General features: G+C 52.8%; 7 protein-coding genes across 7 annotated transcripts, besides 1 other annotated feature; 2 read left to right on the plus strand and 5 right to left on the minus strand.

Moving 5' to 3' along the window:
* Positions 1–17,178: part of a sequence feature (contig 1.7 1..773302(-1)) that runs on past both edges of the window.
* ANIA_00389 (uncharacterized protein) lies at positions 883–1,809 on the minus strand (the record flags this gene model as incomplete). The annotated part of the gene is made up of 1 exon (XM_652901.1): positions 883–1,809. One exon carries the CDS (start codon positions 1,807–1,809, stop codon positions 883–885), a length of 927 nt encoding a protein of 308 aa, XP_657993.1.
* ANIA_00388 (uncharacterized protein) lies at positions 2,968–5,481 on the minus strand (the record flags this gene model as incomplete). The annotated part of the gene is made up of 2 exons (XM_652900.1): positions 2,968–4,656; positions 4,693–5,481. The coding sequence occupies 2 exons, from the start codon at positions 5,479–5,481 to the stop codon at positions 2,968–2,970; spliced, it is 2,478 nt and encodes an 825-aa protein (XP_657992.1).
* Positions 6,213–7,962, minus strand: ANIA_00387 (deoxyribodipyrimidine photo-lyase PHR1; the record flags this gene model as incomplete). The annotated part of the gene is made up of 2 exons (XM_652899.1): positions 6,213–6,756; positions 6,803–7,962. 2 exons carry the CDS (start codon positions 7,960–7,962, stop codon positions 6,213–6,215), a joined length of 1,704 nt encoding a protein of 567 aa, XP_657991.1.
* On the plus strand, positions 8,567–9,484 carry ANIA_00386 (uncharacterized protein; the record flags this gene model as incomplete). The annotated part of the gene is made up of 1 exon (XM_652898.1): positions 8,567–9,484. One exon carries the CDS (start codon positions 8,567–8,569, stop codon positions 9,482–9,484), a length of 918 nt encoding a protein of 305 aa, XP_657990.1.
* On the plus strand, positions 10,132–11,444 carry ANIA_00385 (branched-chain amino acid aminotransferase; the record flags this gene model as incomplete). The annotated part of the gene is made up of 2 exons (XM_652897.2): positions 10,132–10,207; positions 10,279–11,444. 2 exons carry the CDS (start codon positions 10,132–10,134, stop codon positions 11,385–11,387), a joined length of 1,185 nt encoding a protein of 394 aa, XP_657989.1. The 3' UTR covers positions 11,388–11,444.
* Positions 11,619–14,898, minus strand: ANIA_00384 (uncharacterized protein; the record flags this gene model as incomplete). Its single annotated transcript, XM_652896.1, has 2 exons — positions 11,619–14,577; positions 14,654–14,898. The coding sequence occupies 2 exons, from the start codon at positions 14,896–14,898 to the stop codon at positions 11,619–11,621; spliced, it is 3,204 nt and encodes a 1,067-aa protein (XP_657988.1).
* Positions 15,750–16,820, minus strand: ANIA_00383 (putative mannan endo-1,6-alpha-mannosidase dfgE; the record flags this gene model as incomplete). Its single annotated transcript, XM_652895.1, has 4 exons — positions 15,750–16,125; positions 16,174–16,201; positions 16,266–16,607; positions 16,706–16,820. The coding sequence occupies 4 exons, from the start codon at positions 16,818–16,820 to the stop codon at positions 15,750–15,752; spliced, it is 861 nt and encodes a 286-aa protein (XP_657987.1).

Consider the following 17,178-nt stretch of genomic DNA (forward strand, 5'->3'; position numbering starts at 1 on the left):
TGAGCTGGATCGTTTGTTGACGGTAGTTGTGTTGGTTAAGCCGAGGCTCAATGTGCGGAGATTCACGTCACTTTGAGCTATGCGGCATATGGGTAGCTGGAATTATGGGGAGACCAGCCGATCTACAGAGCTCACTGTGGAGAGAAGCGAAAGTATATTGTACGTTATGAGCCTAAGTGTCTGCATCTCTGTGATTTGCGTTGTATACAAGCTATTTGCAGGTACAATCATCCTATTTGAATCCGAATAGGTAATAGTATTTTTATTCTGTTTATTATTTTTCACAGTTCCCCGCATATCTCAGTATATAATACATTTTGTTTCCTCCTCGTAAAACACATTTCCTCATGACTCGTTAATATAAATATAGCATCGGTCCATTGTTTGCCTTTTGTTGAAGGGTCAGGGATTTCTCGACAGGCCTAGAGGGTATAGTTCTGTCGTGCTTGGCAACGTGCGCGGCCTCGGTACATTTAGTGGCAGGTATTTCGAGTCTTCTTGACTCGGCGTATCCGTCATGGCCAAAGAGAATCGAGAATCGAATCATTCCTGGGTCATTTGACTTGCCGCGTGGTGCGACACAGGTGGCTTGAGCTCTGGTGCTTGCGCTTGGTGCTCTGTTCTCGGCGGCGCAAAGAATTTGCGGCCATCGACGTGGCTTGGTTGCTGCTGTCGCTGGTCTTCGTGGGCAAGCGGAGATTTTAATTTAGTACTATTATTAGCCGAAGCCGGCGTCTTCATTTTCCCCGTCCAAGTGTCCAGTAGGGAGTCGAGACTGTGAGGAGACCAGCGCGAGTCAGGGCTGCGGGAGCCAGTCCCGTGCCCGTGACTAACGCCAACCCCTCTTTTTAAAGCGGAGGAAAAAGGCGGTGGTCGATTCCATCACACTCCAGCTTCGCCGCCTAGATTATCTAGCGAGATAAATGCATTCCGATAGTTGTAGTGATGCTGGCCGTGGTCTTGATACAAAGGCACCTGGTGATCCATCAACATTGGGTCGAGGTCCATTCCAAGCGCGTGGTGCGATGGAGGGCGGATAGTGAACCCGCCCTCGGGGTCGACGGGCAGCCAGTTAGCGGTGAATCGAGTCGTGCCGTCGGGCATCTCTAGCGGGGTGAGACTTGTTTCCTTTAGATCGCGCGATGCGAGGGACCCAGCCGCGTTAGCGTTACTATTGGCGCTGAAGTCTGGGAGCTGGTACACCTGTGGGACATCGAAGGCCGGTAAGTCGTGCTCGTCTGTGTCGCTAGCGATGGAGTGATGGCTTGAAATCGCGCCCGGTGAGCTGATTCCTGGCTCCGCCGTTGGAGAAAGAGCGTTGGCACCGGCAGTCGAAGCACCCGTAGAAGGAATGTTCATGTAGAGCGCGCGTTCGGTCGCTACTTGCGATGCCGTGCGGAGAAGGTCGTCGAGCGAATATGGGCTGTTCTCCGTTTGTACATTCTCGAATCTGTTAGGACCGTCGAGAGTCAGCATCCGCTGCTTTGGCAGCTCTACTTCGCCGTGCCCATACCTCGGTGAAAGTCCCTCCGACCGGGCGGAAAAGCCGCCGTTTTGGGCCGGGGAAAGCGGGGGCAGCTGCTGGTAGCGCGTCTTGCCTGACGCTGGAGATGCGAAATCGTACCCTTGGTTCATTTCCATCGGCTGCCACGGCGGGACATCGAAGCTGCCCACACCGAATTGGTTTCGATACCACAACTCCTCGTCACCAGCAACACCAGGCTCGTAATTGAAAGTCGACCCTGAATTCGAATTCGCGAGGTCGAAACCCCAGTTTGGGACATCGCATGGCATGCTGGCCTCTGTCATTGTAATTTCGAGAAAACTGTTCTGCCTGGGGCGATGCAGGTAGCCTCTCAAGCAATCTCAGGAAATGCGCATAGCAAGTCAGGAAGGAAATGATAGCTTCAGGCTGCAAACTCAGACACGGGAAGCTGCCAAAGGGGCAGGCGAGACTGGGCCAGAGCTGGGATTTAAAGCCGCCGTTCAAACTTTTTTTAGCTATCATGCCAGGTCATGGAGTGGACAGGCCGAGAACGGACGGCCAAAAGGAGGAACCTCTCTTCATGATAATAATATAGTCGAGCTAGTCCCCAGACTACAAACGTTATATTGTGTAGGTTAGAAGCCGGGGGTAGCTTCGGTAAATTGGGAGCTGGCGGTGATTCGATGCCCGTAATGTTCTCCCCCACACAAGTTCCGTCCACCCCATGTTAATGAAGGAGACCTGCAGAAGCGTGGCGACTGGAGACTCGACCGGAGAATCGACCGTATGATAATGCAGTGCCTATGGGTTGAGTGTGGCAGATGGCCAGAATCGGTTCCTGCAGAATATTAACCGAGATTTCCCCGGATTCTGGAGATTCTTGTGCGGAGGTTGGTTGAGTGTGGTGGCAGGATGCAGGTGCAGGCTAAATTTCGGCTGATACTGACGCTTCGGTAAAAGACGAATTAGCCGACTCGCTGAGCTGAATCTCGTCTTGGGAAGGATTCAAGATGCCTTGCCGGCTAGGGGAAATCCTCCGGTCGGGATGTCCACGGTTCCCCTTTTGAACGGTTTGACCTTGGGCAACTGGAGATTGTGGGACAAATCATGAGCGGTGGGAGAGCATCACGTGCAAGGTTCTCGCTTCTAGAACAATCGACAGGTACATGGTACAGGAGTAGATCTATCATCACACATCGTAGCAAAACCATTATTGTGCCAAAGTATGTATGTACAGAACTATGAGGACCGTCAACGGTCGGACATATAATCAAGGCCCAAACAATTAAGCATTCAACGGATCCTGCCCGTTTCAAGTTCGGGCAGGATCGACTATAAGGGCCGCTGGGCCAGCCATCCAGAGAGTCGGTGGCCATCGAGCGCTGGGGAGCGCTTGGCAGACGGATCGAATTAAGATTAGTCGCACCCCGCAAATCGAAGCGCAGACGCAAATTAGAAGAGCTGGGCCTGGAGAGCGGGGCCTAGAGAGCCAACCCGGTTCCCTTCCTTGTCCACCGGTACAGCGCTAGCACAGCCTTGCGCCGGTGGCGAATCTCGCTGTGATTGACTGGCCTCCCTCGTGCTTGGGCAACGGCACTGCGCATGACCTGCCGGAAATTTCGCTGGTATTCGGTGTTCAGAGTCACCACACAAGATTCCGTAGCTCGGATCATCACCTCGCATGCATTAAGGATTCCTTCGCCCGCTTCCTTCTGCAGCCTCTCAACGATCAGCAGGAGAAGAAAACTGCCTTGCAGCAACTGAATGCCAAAGAAATAGGGCATGAAACTAATGTCTGGGTCGTATCGGAGAATCTGATCGACCGAGTCGGCTGCGTCCAGCGCATGCGAGATGGTCGATGCGAATGCGGGGGAGGAGGTCCAGAAATCTTTGTCCTCGATCAGGGATACGGGATCCCATTTGCCCACCAACAGGATGTGGAGCACGTGGACCAGGTATGATGCATACGATATGACAGTTTGCGTGTGCCATGCGTATGCTTGCGAGAGGGATGGCTCGGCTGGTAGATGTTCGGATTGGGCGTGCGCATAAGCGGACAGCGGCGCTTCCGGATCGGATGTAGTAGCGGCGAACGTGGTTAAGCTAGCCTTGTAGATCTCGAGCTGGCGTAGAACTTCGCTTACATGGACATTCCACGCGTCCTTGCCGTTTAGTCGCATGCCAAGCATCGGATGGTTCCTCGCTTGGTTCAGGTCAATGAGTTCGCCGGTGATCGTCATGAGGGGAAGGAAAAAGCCAAACACAGAATGATCATGGCAGATGAAGTTCGGAAACAGGCGACGCTTGTTCTTGTCGGCAGAGAGTAGGCATTGCGGCCCATCCGACTTCGGGCTGTTACTGTGTATGATCCCTGACTGCCAGGATGCCTCGTCCAGCGGTAGTAGTAAGTCTTCGCTTTCGGCATCCAGCAAGGCCAACGGCCGGTTGTAGCACAGTGCGAGATGGCGGTCCATGATGTACAGAAGCCACCATGTCCGCCGCCGTTCTTCGCGGTGCTCTTCGGTGATGGTGTTCTGGTCCTGGCGATCACAGACGCAATTGAGACTGGACCGAGTTGGGTTTGAGTAATTAAAGACGGGGCCCGGGTCAGCCCCATCCCAGCCGGGTAGAGAGTATCCGAACGGCGGACTTGACCCTTCCACTTGGGAGTCGCCATTCGGCATCACCTCGATCTCTTGATTTAGCTTGAGCTCTCGCGCTAGGGTGAAGGCCGCATGCCACCATCGCATACTGGCTGCCTTCTGCTCACTGGACGAGATGATAGAAGCTACATGGATGTAGGTAATCACATCGTCAAGCGAGCCTGCCGGCCCTACCAGGCCTCTATCGTCTCCTCCTCCTTCAAACGGATGGTGCACAGTAGTGGGCGGTAGATCCTGGCCGACGCCGGCGAACGCTGGGTTATTGGTGGCCGCCGCGGCCGCTGCTGCAACCGCTGCTGCGGCGCCGCCCTGATCTTTGAAGGAAACATGAATCAACGGTCGCAACAAGCGGATAGTGAGAGCGCAGAGAAATTGGCAGATCCTTTTCCGCTGCGGAGGCGAAATCGGCAACGAAAACGCCCTATCATCCAGAGCAGCTACCCAGAGCATACTCGAAAGCAGTGCCGGACTGCTGGGTCGTGGCGCATCTTTGCTGAGGAAGGAAACCTTCCGCAGCACTTAGCAATGAATATGATGGCATACGGGGTGCATGTGAGTTGAAAACGCGCTGGTGAAATATAGATCAAGCAGGTCAAAGACCAGTTTTCGAGGCAGAGTCGCCTCCACGAACGGCATCAAGGGCTGTAGAACCGGGTACTTCAACGGTGCTGTAGAGGTTGACGGCGCGTTGGTCGCTTTCGACCCTTGCGAAGTCCCAGCGCTGTAGGCGGCCAGGTCGACACCGTTCCATACATCGAACATGTGAGGAAACGGTCCTAGTCCTTCTCCAAAAGCTGGTCCATTCAAGAACTCGTATGATCCTGGTGATACATGCGTCCCGGCGAGCCATTCCTCAGTAACATTCCCGCCGATTTCTGGTCTCCGGACGGGAAGTTGTGGGTCAGTCTGAGACCGTCGGCCATCAACACTTGGAGCAGAAACAGTAGGAGCATTTGCCGGCGGCGATCGATGGTGGAAAGTCGATGCGGGGGAGACATGCCCTGGGATCTCTGTACCAGCGGGCGCCGGTATACCATTCATGGTCTTAGCCGGAGCCGGCGTCTCACTGGTCTCCATTTTGTTCTTTGCCATTTCGGCCAGCTTGGATCGTGCGATACGGCCTCGCTTACGACGCTCGCGCGTGAATTCGCAGGTGATCTCGCTACGGAGGCAGCGCGAGCACGGAAACTGGCGGTCGCATCGAACGCGGCGAGCATGACAAGAGTCACAAGCTATACGGTTGCGCCTCCATCGGCGCTTTGTGGAGGAATCCGGGGGTGCGTCGGTCTGAGAGTTGGGGACTGTCCCGTTCCCCTGGTGGGAGGATGCCATTTCAGGACGGCATTGGCAAGTAAACGGACGAGATTTTCGACGTGAAGCGTATAAGAACAGGCTGAGTTGGATGGAAAAGTCTGGAAGGAATCAGGGAAAAGCAAGGGTGTTCCTTCGGCGGGGTGTCGGGGTCTCCGCATGACAGTTGGCTAACCTCTTTAAGCCAAGTACCCCGTACGACGAAGCATTTTCAGGTACTCGGTAATCGGTACCATATGTAGGCACCCTGCCTAGTATCGAACTGGGATGCCGACCTCAGACTTACTAATTTAGCACATGATCAACCGGGGCATCGTATTATACGAGTTAGACTACACGATACGGTCTTTCCTTGTTTGGAATCTCAACATCCCTAGCCCTAATATCTCTTGTTTATGACTGTATTTGCACCGCGACTCACAATCGAGAATCTCTGAACTTAATAGCAGCAGCTTGATTTCCTTTATTACATTGCGTGCCTCTCGACTCTTGCCATAACCGCAGGTGAAATGTATGCTCCTGCACTATTTCACCCATAGCGACTGTAAACGTGGGCGATAACCAGGCATCCTTCTGTTACACCGGCCATAGATTCTGACTAGCAGGAACTGATTACCGCGGTACGATTTCATTGGTTAGAAAGGTCTAGCCACGTGAACCGCGTAGCGTTCGTCGACTTCCTGTAATGGGCCCAGTGTCAACGGCAATACAGCGTTCGTATGCGTCCGTTATATGAACTGGACCTGTATATATTATGCTCCCCGCGCAGCATCCTTATACTTCCTTAATGCAACACCGCGCTGCCTCGCATGATCAACGATCGGCTCTGGATACCCATTCGCCCTCGCGATGTCTCCCGCGCCCCTCTCATACGGCGCATGTATAGCGTTCCCCTCCACGCCGCGTAGCTCGGGCACCCAACGTCTGATAAACTCGCCGTCAGGGTCGAATCGCTCGCTTTGGCGGATGGGGTTGAAAATTCTGAAATAGGGCTGCGGGTCTACACCCGTGCTTGAGCCAAACCCCCACCCACCGTGGTTGGACGCGAAGTCGCCGTCGATGAGGTGCTCCATGAAGTAGCGCTCGCCGCGGCGCCAGTCGATCAACAGATCCTTGCAGAGGAAGGAAGAAACAACCATGCGGCAGCGGTTGTGCATCCAGGCGGTTGCGTGTAGTTGGCGCATTGCGGCGTCTACCAGAGGGTACCCTGTCTTGCCGGCCGCCCAAGCTTCGAAGTGGGTGTTGTTATATGACCAGTCGATGTTCGTGAATTCAAACTTGAAGCATTTGTTCATGCTGACAGCATCAGCTTTCTGTGCTAAATGGTGGAGGTGGGCCTTACCAAATGAACGGCCAGTGAACCAGAACGTGCTTGTAAAAGTCTCTCCAAGCGACTTCGCTGATCCAAGATATATACCCGGCCTCGCCGCGAGATATTTTACCGGCATTTGCTTCGCGTGCCTTCGCAACGGCCGTCCGCGCGCTCAATGACCCGCTTGCAAAGTACGGACTTAGTTTCGACGTTGTCTCGCCCGATAAAAAGTTCCTTTCATCATCATAAGCTGTCGCTTTCTCTAAGAACTCTTCAAGCCGCCGCAACCCTTCATGCTCACCAGCGGGAAATGCGCGGCGGACACGGTCCGCCTTCTCCACATCGTCGAATCTCTTATTTTCCGGCGTCGCCGGCACGGGACATTCAAATAGTTCTTTGAAATAGCGCCTCGCATCGCCGGGATTCGAAGTCGGGTCCTCAGAGACCTCCAGATACTCCGGGTTCTCATTCAGAAAGGCGAGCCATGACCTGAACCATGGACTGTAGACTGCGTACTGCCTTCCTTGCTGCGACGAAAGGACTCCCGGTGGCACAACGCACATATCGTGCGCAGTCTCGAATCGGATCCCGTTCTCCGCGCAGAGTCGAATAAGCTTTGCCTCGCGCCGGAGCTCATCAACTTCGTATTCGAGATTGGCGAAGAGGTGGTTCGCGCCCCATTCTTGACAGAGATTGATGATGCGGCGCGGAATGTCCTTTCGACATGCCTGTGTCTCCATATATAAAGGGACATCGAGTTCCCCCAAATCGCGTTTGAGCTGCTCCAAAGTGCGCAGTGTTAAATCCACGCGCGCCGGACTTGACAGGTGAGCAGTCAAGTCCTCTGGGGAGAGAATATAAAGCCCAATGAGGGGGATCTTGTGCTCCCGCGCAACCCTATACGCCATCTGCAGAGCGCGATTGTCGTGTAGACGTAGATCGGATTTGAACCAATGCACCACTGCCGCGTTCGCGGTCATCGCATTCTGCTGAGCGCTCGTCTCTGTGTATGCTTTTTGCCATGATTCAATCGGCCGCTCCAGGATTCCGCTGTTGTAAGCTTCGCACCGCGCGTTGCTCATTTCTGGCGGATAAAAGTCGCGCAGCACGATGCCGAAATCTGCCGTTTGTTGGGCATTGGGGTGGTATCGCTCATCAGCGCCATTGGAGAGTTTGCGCTTCTGCCGCATGTTCCAAGCTTGCGAAGTTTATTTGTTCCTTGGCTGTGCTAGCTGGCAGAAATTGGGCGCGGAAATTGATTATGTACCTATTCTGCAATCGATCGATCGGGACCGTGTGGCTCTGACGTCAGGACTTGTAAATAATGATTTTCTCTTGTACATATCTTCGAAGTTCCTCCATTGTTCACAATTACCTAGACGAAGGTATTGTTTCATTGCAATCGAGTAATTAGTGTTGTTCAACAACGTGCGTACTGAGTATGTAGATCCACAGATCACAGACCCCTGGAGTCATAAGTGTGACGCATTCGGGAAAAGAGACAGTATTTGTCCGGATGGACCCCGATGCTGTTCCTGATTTCTTACGGGTAAGCAAAACCCCAGCTCCACGCAATCTGCTCTCTAGATGTCCTTGTGGTTGGCTTGCGGGCCGATCTAGATCCAATAGTGTGGTTGCAGTGGCTCAGGGTCGCCGATCACTGGGGGCGAAGGTGCTCATCAACATGCCAAAGCCCACGAGACAGGAGTACAGGACAGCAGATAAAAAGCAGATCATCACCTTTATCCTTGCCCAGTTCCTCAATGCTTGATTGAAGAATGTCATTGTCTGCCCATGTCACCGGAACTCTCGCCCCCCGGCATTGGCGGCCTTAATCATGATTCCATTGTCACCGTTGTCCTCGCCTGCTTCGCAAGCCTCATCTACTACAACGCCATAGAGTTGATAGTCCTCTGCCTAGCAACTTTCAAACGGCGTGGCAGTTTCTACTTCTGGTGTCTTGTTATCGCGTCGACCAGCCTGATACCGAATACCAGCGGATACATCCTGCTATTCTTTCGCCCTGATATCTCGCGCTTCGCTGCCATAACCTTCGTCGTTCTCGGTTGGTACGGGACCGTCACCGGCCACTCGCTCGTTCTCTGGTCGCGGTTGAACTTTGTTGTCCATAACACGCGGCTGCTGAACGGCCTCCTAGTCCTTATAATTGTCGATGCGATCATCCTGCACGTCCCCACCACCGTCCTGCTTTACGGTACCGTTTCCCCCAATGAAAGCATAGCACATACCTTCAGTGTAGGGTATGGCATTGCGGAACGGATCCAACTGGTCGGATTCTGTATTCAAGAGGCAATCCTCTCAGGAATATATGTCTGGGAGACTGCCAAGCTGCTGCGATTGCGTCCAGAGCGTCGCCATCACCGGATCCTCGCACAATTGCTCGCGATGAACGTCGTCGTACTTATCATCGATTTCGTTGTCGTCATCGTTGAATATGCTGGCTTCTATGCTGTACAAGTGATGTTTAAGCCCGTCGCCTATAGCATCAAGCTGAAGCTGGAATACGCGGTCTTGGGACGGTTGGTCCAGATTGCCCAAGGTGGATCTTCAGCAGCATCGGGCCCCTTTGAGACGATACCCTCGTCTTCAGCTTGTGACAACCAGCTCCATGGAATCTGCCTGCTTAGGAACGAGATCCACGGACTAGAGACGCATGTTTTGAAGAGGCCTGCGCCGGTTGATGCAGGATGAAACATCTCTTTTCCTCCATAGTGAGGAATCAAGAAAAAAGAACGGAAACTATGCGATTCCTGAGTAGGGATACGTCAATGCGCTCTAAAATTGCGGCATAATGTGCTTTGGAATTCATCCCTCACCTGAGGGAGCTGCGTCATAATAGCAGAGGCTATTGTTGAGCTGCTCTGAGTCCGTAGACTTCTTAATGGAAGCTCAAGAGACGAAAGGACTCCGAAATTGCAGCGGAATGGGAGAAGACAGAGAATTTTGGATCTGATGGAGTACCTGAGGTATCATGGGAGGTCCCAAGATCCCCGATCACAGGACCAGACACACCCACGGACCACACGCCCTACCGGAGACATTGGGGAATCCACATCCATATATTTCCCCACAGTATGGAGCACTACAAGATCTAGATTCCACTTGGGATATTTCCTTGTCCCTTGATAATACTTGTACGATATATGTTTTAGCACGTACATGGTTCTAGATTATAAAAATCATCATCGTTGTGGCCTGACTCAGCTCTGACAGCATCTTTCATAAGGCCGACTTCGGCGTCACATTCCAACCTATACCCCTCCTCTTCTTCCAGCTCCCTTCTTTCCTCTCACTATCATCCTCATATTCCATAACTCAACCTCCCTCAAATTGACACAATGGCATCTCAATCATTCCCTCCTCCTCCCGTCGACACTATCGACTGGAGCAATATCGGCTTTAAAGTTCGCGAAGGTACTACCCCTCTTTACCGTCTATGCACCCTTCAACCACACAAACACCAGTTAACCCTCTTTCTGCAATAGTTAACGGCCATGTCGAATCCCACTATACCCCAGCCACGAAATCCTGGTCACCCCCCAAACTAGTCAAATCCCCCTACCTTCCGATCCACGGGATGGCTCCAGGGTTGAACTACGGCCAACAAGCGTACGAAGGCCTCAAGGCTTTCCGACACCCCAATAACAGCAAGATCACAATTTTCCGGCCGGACCGCAATGCTCTGCGCATGCAGCGCTCTGCTTCGTTTATATCAATCCCACCTGTCCCGGAAGATCTCTTTCTGGAAGCCGTCGAATTGGCCGTTGGGGCGAACGCGGGATTCGTTCCTCCTCATGAAACAGGGGCCGCGATGTACATCCGTCCGCTTATCTTTGGGTCTTCAGCGCAATTAGGCCTCTCCCCGCCGGAAGAGTATACCTTTGTAGTCTTTGTCATGCCGACTGGTGTATACCACGGCGTGCATGCAGTTGACGCATTAATACTGGAGGATTTCGACCGTGCAGCACCCGAGGGAACAGGGAGTGCAAAAGTTGGCGGAAACTATGCGCCTGTTCTGAGACACAGTGCGAAAGCTCATGCCGAGGGGTTCGGGATTACACTGCATCTAGATAGCCGGACGCGTTCGGAAATAGATGAGTTTTCGACGAGCGGCATGATCGCTGTTAAGAAGAATAAGGAGTCTGGGAAGGTTACGCTGGTCCAGCCGGATAGCCCTAATGTTATTGACAGTGTGACTGCGGCATCGGTCTGCGAGATCGGGAAACTTTGGTTCGGATATGATGTTGAGAAGCGGAGGATTCCCTATGAAGAGTTGAATGAGTTTGACGAGGTGATGGCTGCTGGTACGGCGGCGGCATTGGTGCCTATTCGGAGTATCACGAGGCGATCTAGTGGGAATAGGTTTGAATATGAGTGTGGCGGGGAGGAGGCAGGAGGCGGAGAGGTCTGTGTGAAGCTTCTGAGGACGTTGAAGGGGATCCAGCTCGGGAAGATTGAAGAGACCTTGGGATGGAATCGCGTTGTCAAGGCTCCGCCGGCGGAGTGGGTGGGCGCTGCTGATGAGAAGGAGGAGGCGGGGATTGAGGTCCCTCAAGCCTGTCGCATGATTTGTACTGCATCCAATTGGTACTAAAAGTGCTTTCATGGTTCAGCCATAAGACGCTACTTGTTGTCCTATAATACTACACGTGGACGAGACATCTCGAACTTATTCACATCCTCGTTTAGCCCTAAATAGAAAAAGTAACTTGGGAATCTCACTTACTCCAACAGGATACTATGCTTTGAAAATTTCTTGATTCATGCAGTCAAAATTAACTTCCCGACATATCCAGTAGCTAGAAACCGGGTGTAGATCCAGCGATTAAGCACGACCCCCAGTACGCGCAGTCCGTAATTTTCGAATCTGTCCACTGGACATAATATCTCCTGCATCCGCAACACTAGGAGGACTCGGACTGCGCTTCTTCACCCTTCCTTTGTCACTGTCACTGCCACTTCCGCCCTCGCTGTCACTGCTACTGCTACGCTCGCTCTCGCTCTCGCTCTCACTTTCACTCTCACTCTCACTCTCTGTCTCTTCCGAGTCGCTGTCAGGGGGCGAGAAGACACCTCTACGTGGATGAGCGTTTGCACCGCGCTTGCCAGTGGCAGAGGCTTTCGCAGCAGCTTGCGCCTGCGCCTGGCTTGCCACTTCGCCCTTTATGCTCTTAAGCGAAAGGCGGGTGACCCCAGTTTGCGAGCTTCTGGGCCAGCGCCAGTCGCTAGACTGCGGCTGAGCTTGTGCCTGAGACTGAGTCGTCTGCGAAAGCGGAGCCGGAGAATTGAGAGTCCGTTGGGCCGAAGGGGGTGTGGATTTGGGTTTTTGTGACGCTGAGACAGTTGAGTGTTTGACAGAAGAAGCGGGATTATTTGTCTTGCCTTCGCCCTCAGAGGCAGATTCAGACTCAGAATCAGAAGACGAAGATTCTTCAGAGGAGCTTTCTTCTTCCGACGTCTCTTCAGACGAGGATGATACCTCAACTGGCTTCTGGGGGGCCGCCTTTTTTGTAGCATTGGCAGTAGCGCGGGCTTGAACTTTCATTGCAGGCAAGTCGAGCTCTTCTGAGGCGGTGGAGTTTCGTGATTGTGTCGAAGGAGGCTGAGATGCTTTTGACAGCGTTCTGGTTGCCACGGTGCGCGCGACGGGTTCCTTGGGCGCAGCCCTAGTAGCAGACTTGGGATTGGTTCCGTTAATGGTCTGGGTAGCGGACTTCTGATCGCTTGAAGGAGATTTATTGTTAATCGCGTTCCAACCGGAGCTATGTGTTACTGACATTTTACTGTCCCCGTTGGTGGCGGGCGTCGAAGTCAATGTCTTTGACGCTGGAGTATCATTCTTTGAGGCCTGCTGAGATCTGGCAGGCTTCGACTCCTGAGATTTCTTTCCTTTACCCTGAGATGACACATTGGTTGAAGATTCTTCCATCTTCTTCAGCTCGGCTTGTAGTCTCTCGAGTCGCTCTGCGATGCCCTTCCTTTGGCTGCTACGGCTGCTGACAAGAGACTGCCAGGTATTAAACGCGGCCTTAAGTTTCTTTAAGTACTCCGAGTTTGCATTGTCCTTCTCAGCGGCCTTGATCTTTTCTTCAAAAACCGCTCTTTCCTTCTTCTGACGCTCGACTTTCTCCTCGGCTTCCCGTTCATATTGAGCAATGCGTTCCATAGAAACTCCAGGAGGAAAGACCATTGAGACGCTAGAGCGTCTCTTCTCCGAGCTAGGAGTCTGAGACGCCGGTGTGCTGGTAGAGGGCTTTGTGGTTATGATAGGGGTGGATGTTGGTGCGGGTTGCGAATCCGCGACAAGAAAATCATCGCTTTCAGCGAAAGAAACAGAGCGGCGGGCGGAGCTTGTGAGGGAGTCCTTTCGTAGTGCTGAATGTAGGTTCTTCGCCTTATCAACCGGTGTATGGAGATCTGTCGGTGTTGAGACGTTTCGCGAGACAGATCCCCTTCTGACGGTGGGTGCGCTGCTCGTTGGTATCGGCGTGCTTTGTGGGACACCTCCAGTAGACTGTGTCGACTCCTGAGAGAGGTTGGTAGCGGCAGATGGCTTCTTGCTCGGGCTCTTCGTGATGCCGAGTCCCAGCCCCTGGCTAGGAGGCTCTGATGTTCGATCTGTAAAGCTGAGGCGGCGCGCCGTTCCAGTAAAAGCTGTTGTTCCTCCAAGTCGTCTTCCCGACGGGCTGAACCGCGGGCTTGCTGCAGAGGCTTCGCTGCCTCGCCTTTCACTATTCACTGGAGGAGGAGTAGTAGTCCTATCCAAGCGTGGCTCTTTCTTAGGGGACAACTGATCGGCACTGTTCTTCCGTTTACGAGGTTGACTTCCGGTTACAGCAGGCGCAGCTGTGGTTGCCTCATCAGGCTTCTTGGCAGTTATGGGAGACTCTGGTTTCTGTTTTGGAGTAGCTTCGCGCATTGCAGTATCGCCATCTTTGTCCTGACTTGCCCTGTCACTATCACTAGTCTCCGAACCGTCATCGCTATCGGATTCAGAATCAGATTCACTTTCTGTTTCTGCAGCTAAAGTAACAGCATCAGGTTTGGTCGCCTCTAGAGCAGGTCTTTTCTGCGGTGACACCGAGTGGGCATGTTCACGGGTTAATTGGAGGGCGGGTGAATCAACGGCGACAGAATCCCCGGCATCAGATCGATCAGCAGACGCCTGGCTATGTACTGAGGCACGTCTGGGGGTAGACCGCTTCCTTGGCGTTGTCGCGCGAGGAGATAGAGGGGAATCCCCGAGCTCTTCACTTCCCGCACGGTGGCCTTGCGCCGCACTCAACCCCTCACCATTGAGATCTTGAGACATTCCTCGAGTTAGCGACTTGGCTATCGGCTGGGATGACTGTAATGGCGAGCCGGGGATCTCGACATCCTTTTCCACTGAGGAGACGGGAATATCTCTGCGATGGACCCGATTTGGTGTATAATCAGCCCAATCACCTGCTCCAAAGGGCGACGCTGATCCAAAGCCTTGGCCGGACTCTTCCGTAATAGCTCCAAGTTTTTTGACGGCAGATTCGGCTTCCTGCTTTTGTTTCTTCTGACGCAGAATTTCGTAGTGCTCGGCCGCCGCATCCCAGTCTTGAGCAACCGAGGGGAATCGCACAGGCGACTCTCCGCCTCCGGCCGGCTTCTGAATGACGCGAACAGTCCTCCGTTGGTCATGTCCGTCAGAGCGCGCTTTCCCCTTATCAACAAACACATCGGCGACAGTCATATCGGTATCAAGGTCGTCAGCTTCATGGTCATCGTCTAGCAGTTTCTTGATCGAGAGAGGTCTGGTACGAGCAACCAATTAGCGACTGCAATAATCACCAGGACAAGCGAAATTGTGCAATTAAGAGTAACACTCACTCAGCACCAGGCCTCAATTTCCTCCATTTCGCTCTGATCATGCCTGCCAGTCCGCCCAGCGTAACGTCTTCGGGATTCTCCAACACAATCAGAAAGCTAGCCGGCTTCCCAGTCGCCGTGCTGGAAGAATTGCGACTGTCATCGTCGCGTTCACGATCACCCAACAACGAGCGGAAAGAGAAGGAGTTGGAGGGCTGGGTTTGCTCTCGAGGGTAGACCTTGACGGTGAGGCGGAGGAAAACCATGTCGAAAGCCTAGGGTTGTATGTCTAGCAGTTAATCGCTTCGCCTGATTCAAGAATTTAGGAACATAATCAAATCGTGGAAGGTCGTGAAACAGTTCTGGTGTTGGAGCTGGGAGGTGCGGAGGAGAGAGGAAAAGTGGTGAGGGGAGGCAACACCGGAGAAACACTGGAGTAACACTGCGAAGAGGAAGGGCTGGTGAGAAATTGAATGGGCTGACTGAGAGGGATAATGGCCTCGCAGCTCGCTGTTGCTGTCACCACTGTGACTGAGCCCGACAGTGTCAGTGCCACTGTTAGTGTCAGTGTTGAGGAATCTCAGCGCGGAACGGACCCGAGCCGATGAAGACGCGCTCGTTTGCTTTTCACCGCCGACACTATTCTTTACAATTACAACAATCCCAGACCGACTGACCAGAAACCATTGACATCAACTCAGCTTCGTTACATTATTCCGTCTATCAGATATTGATAGATCTCGCAGGGAAATCCTCGAATGTACCGGAATGCGCCAGAAATTCACCAACTCTGGATAGAGCTAACGAACACCATGCTCAACAGTCAAACGCCAAACGAACAGGCAAAGCAGACGAAAAGACGTGAAAATGAACGCTGCTTAGACCATAGAACAGGAAACTCGATTACAACTACTCTACCTGCTCATTCCCATCGAGCACCCAGCCAAGCCCTCTAAACCACGCAGCAAGGAATAGAATTGTCGCAAACGTTGCGCTTAGTCTATCTCGAGCCGCGACAGGACGCTTAGTGAACGGTATCTTACCATTCCTTCTGCCAGAGTCCGAGTAGCTTCTACTGGTAGCGTCCGTTGCGTGGGTCAAGGCCTGCGCTCCGTCCTTAAAAGGCCACCATAGATGAGGAATAGACACTTAGGGCGCTCGTGTCGGATTCCATCGTTGCGCTACCGTCCCAGTCGCCCTCGTTCCATTGACGTCCACAGCTTCGCCCGCCTAGGCATTGTCTAGCTGCTCCAATGGCGGATCGATGGATTTTGGGGATGATGTCACTAGCGGTGTATGGGGCAATGGTGGCAGTAAATGTCAGCCAGGATGAAAGGAAGCCCTTGAACATGTCTCTGTTGCGGTCACAGGACATGGTTTGCTCGCACCAGACCTCAGACATGGCATCTTCGGCGATAAATGTTCTCCATGTTGTTGCATGTTGTTGCGAGTAAGCCGTCGATTGCAGCTCTCCATTTCTGGGCACCATTGGTCTTCCACAATGTCAGTCGTTTCGCTCACCTGGATATGAAGGCACTTACGAGGTTGTACATGTACGCAGCCCCAGCGCTATAAGTGCCATAATTATATGTCCACTGCTGGTCGCCATGGTCCTGACAATCATTTTCCATACTTGTCGTGTCAGCAATAGTCCAGTTATCCGACTTGAGCAGGGGCGTCGTGGCACTCCAGTCCCATATCTTCTCCGCCCACCGAATGTACGTTTCATTTTCAGTATAGCGGCCCAGTCTCGCGGCGAGCTGGAACAATCCGCCATTCGAGATGGCATTTTTCGTGATATACCCACCCTGGAACGGCCAAATCTGCCACCGCATCCCACCACCGCAGCGAGTCTCATCCCACCTCGAAACCTGCGCGTCAAAGACACCCTGGGCAAGTGAAAGCCACAAAGGCTGGTCTTCCTTCTCAGCAAAGTTCAGCTCTGCAGCTGTCATAGCAGCTGGCCCCAAAATATCTGGTCGTTATTGCCAAAGAAGTAGCTGGGGAAAAAAAAATCATCTCTGCCTTTTTGCCAGAGCATGCCTTCTCTCGTGACGTCGCTATAGACGGTACCTCCAGTCCAGTACCAGTATTGGATCAGCGTCATGAACATCGCTGCACCTTCCCACCACGACTCGGGAACCTTTCCTGGAATCTGTCCTGTTTCGTTGCCGTGGTATTGGCTCATCATTTCATATGCTACTGTACTAGCGGCATTTTTTATCGACGCTAGTTTCAACCAGTATCATTCAGTTGTGCATGTTGCTATGATGGCGATGACATTACTTTCGTTTTCGATGTCAAGGTCCAGAGCACGAACCCTTTCTTTGCTGACGAGCCAGGCTACAAAGACGAGTGATTGCCACTTATGGCCGCATCTTGATTGAAGATAACAATAGTGATCTTTGTGGAAGGAAGGAAACCGCGAATGCCCGTTGCAGAATGTGTGAGTTTCATTGAAATGGCCGTCAGTCGTAATGCCTCGCAGCGGTGTCGCAGGACGACGAGAAAGCTGATCTGCTCCTGTGCGTTCAATTGAAAAGTAC

Source organism: Aspergillus nidulans, chromosome VIII, assembly GCF_000011425.1.
Source record: "Aspergillus nidulans FGSC A4 chromosome VIII".
Lineage (NCBI taxonomy): Eukaryota > Fungi > Ascomycota > Eurotiomycetes > Eurotiales > Aspergillaceae > Aspergillus > Aspergillus nidulans.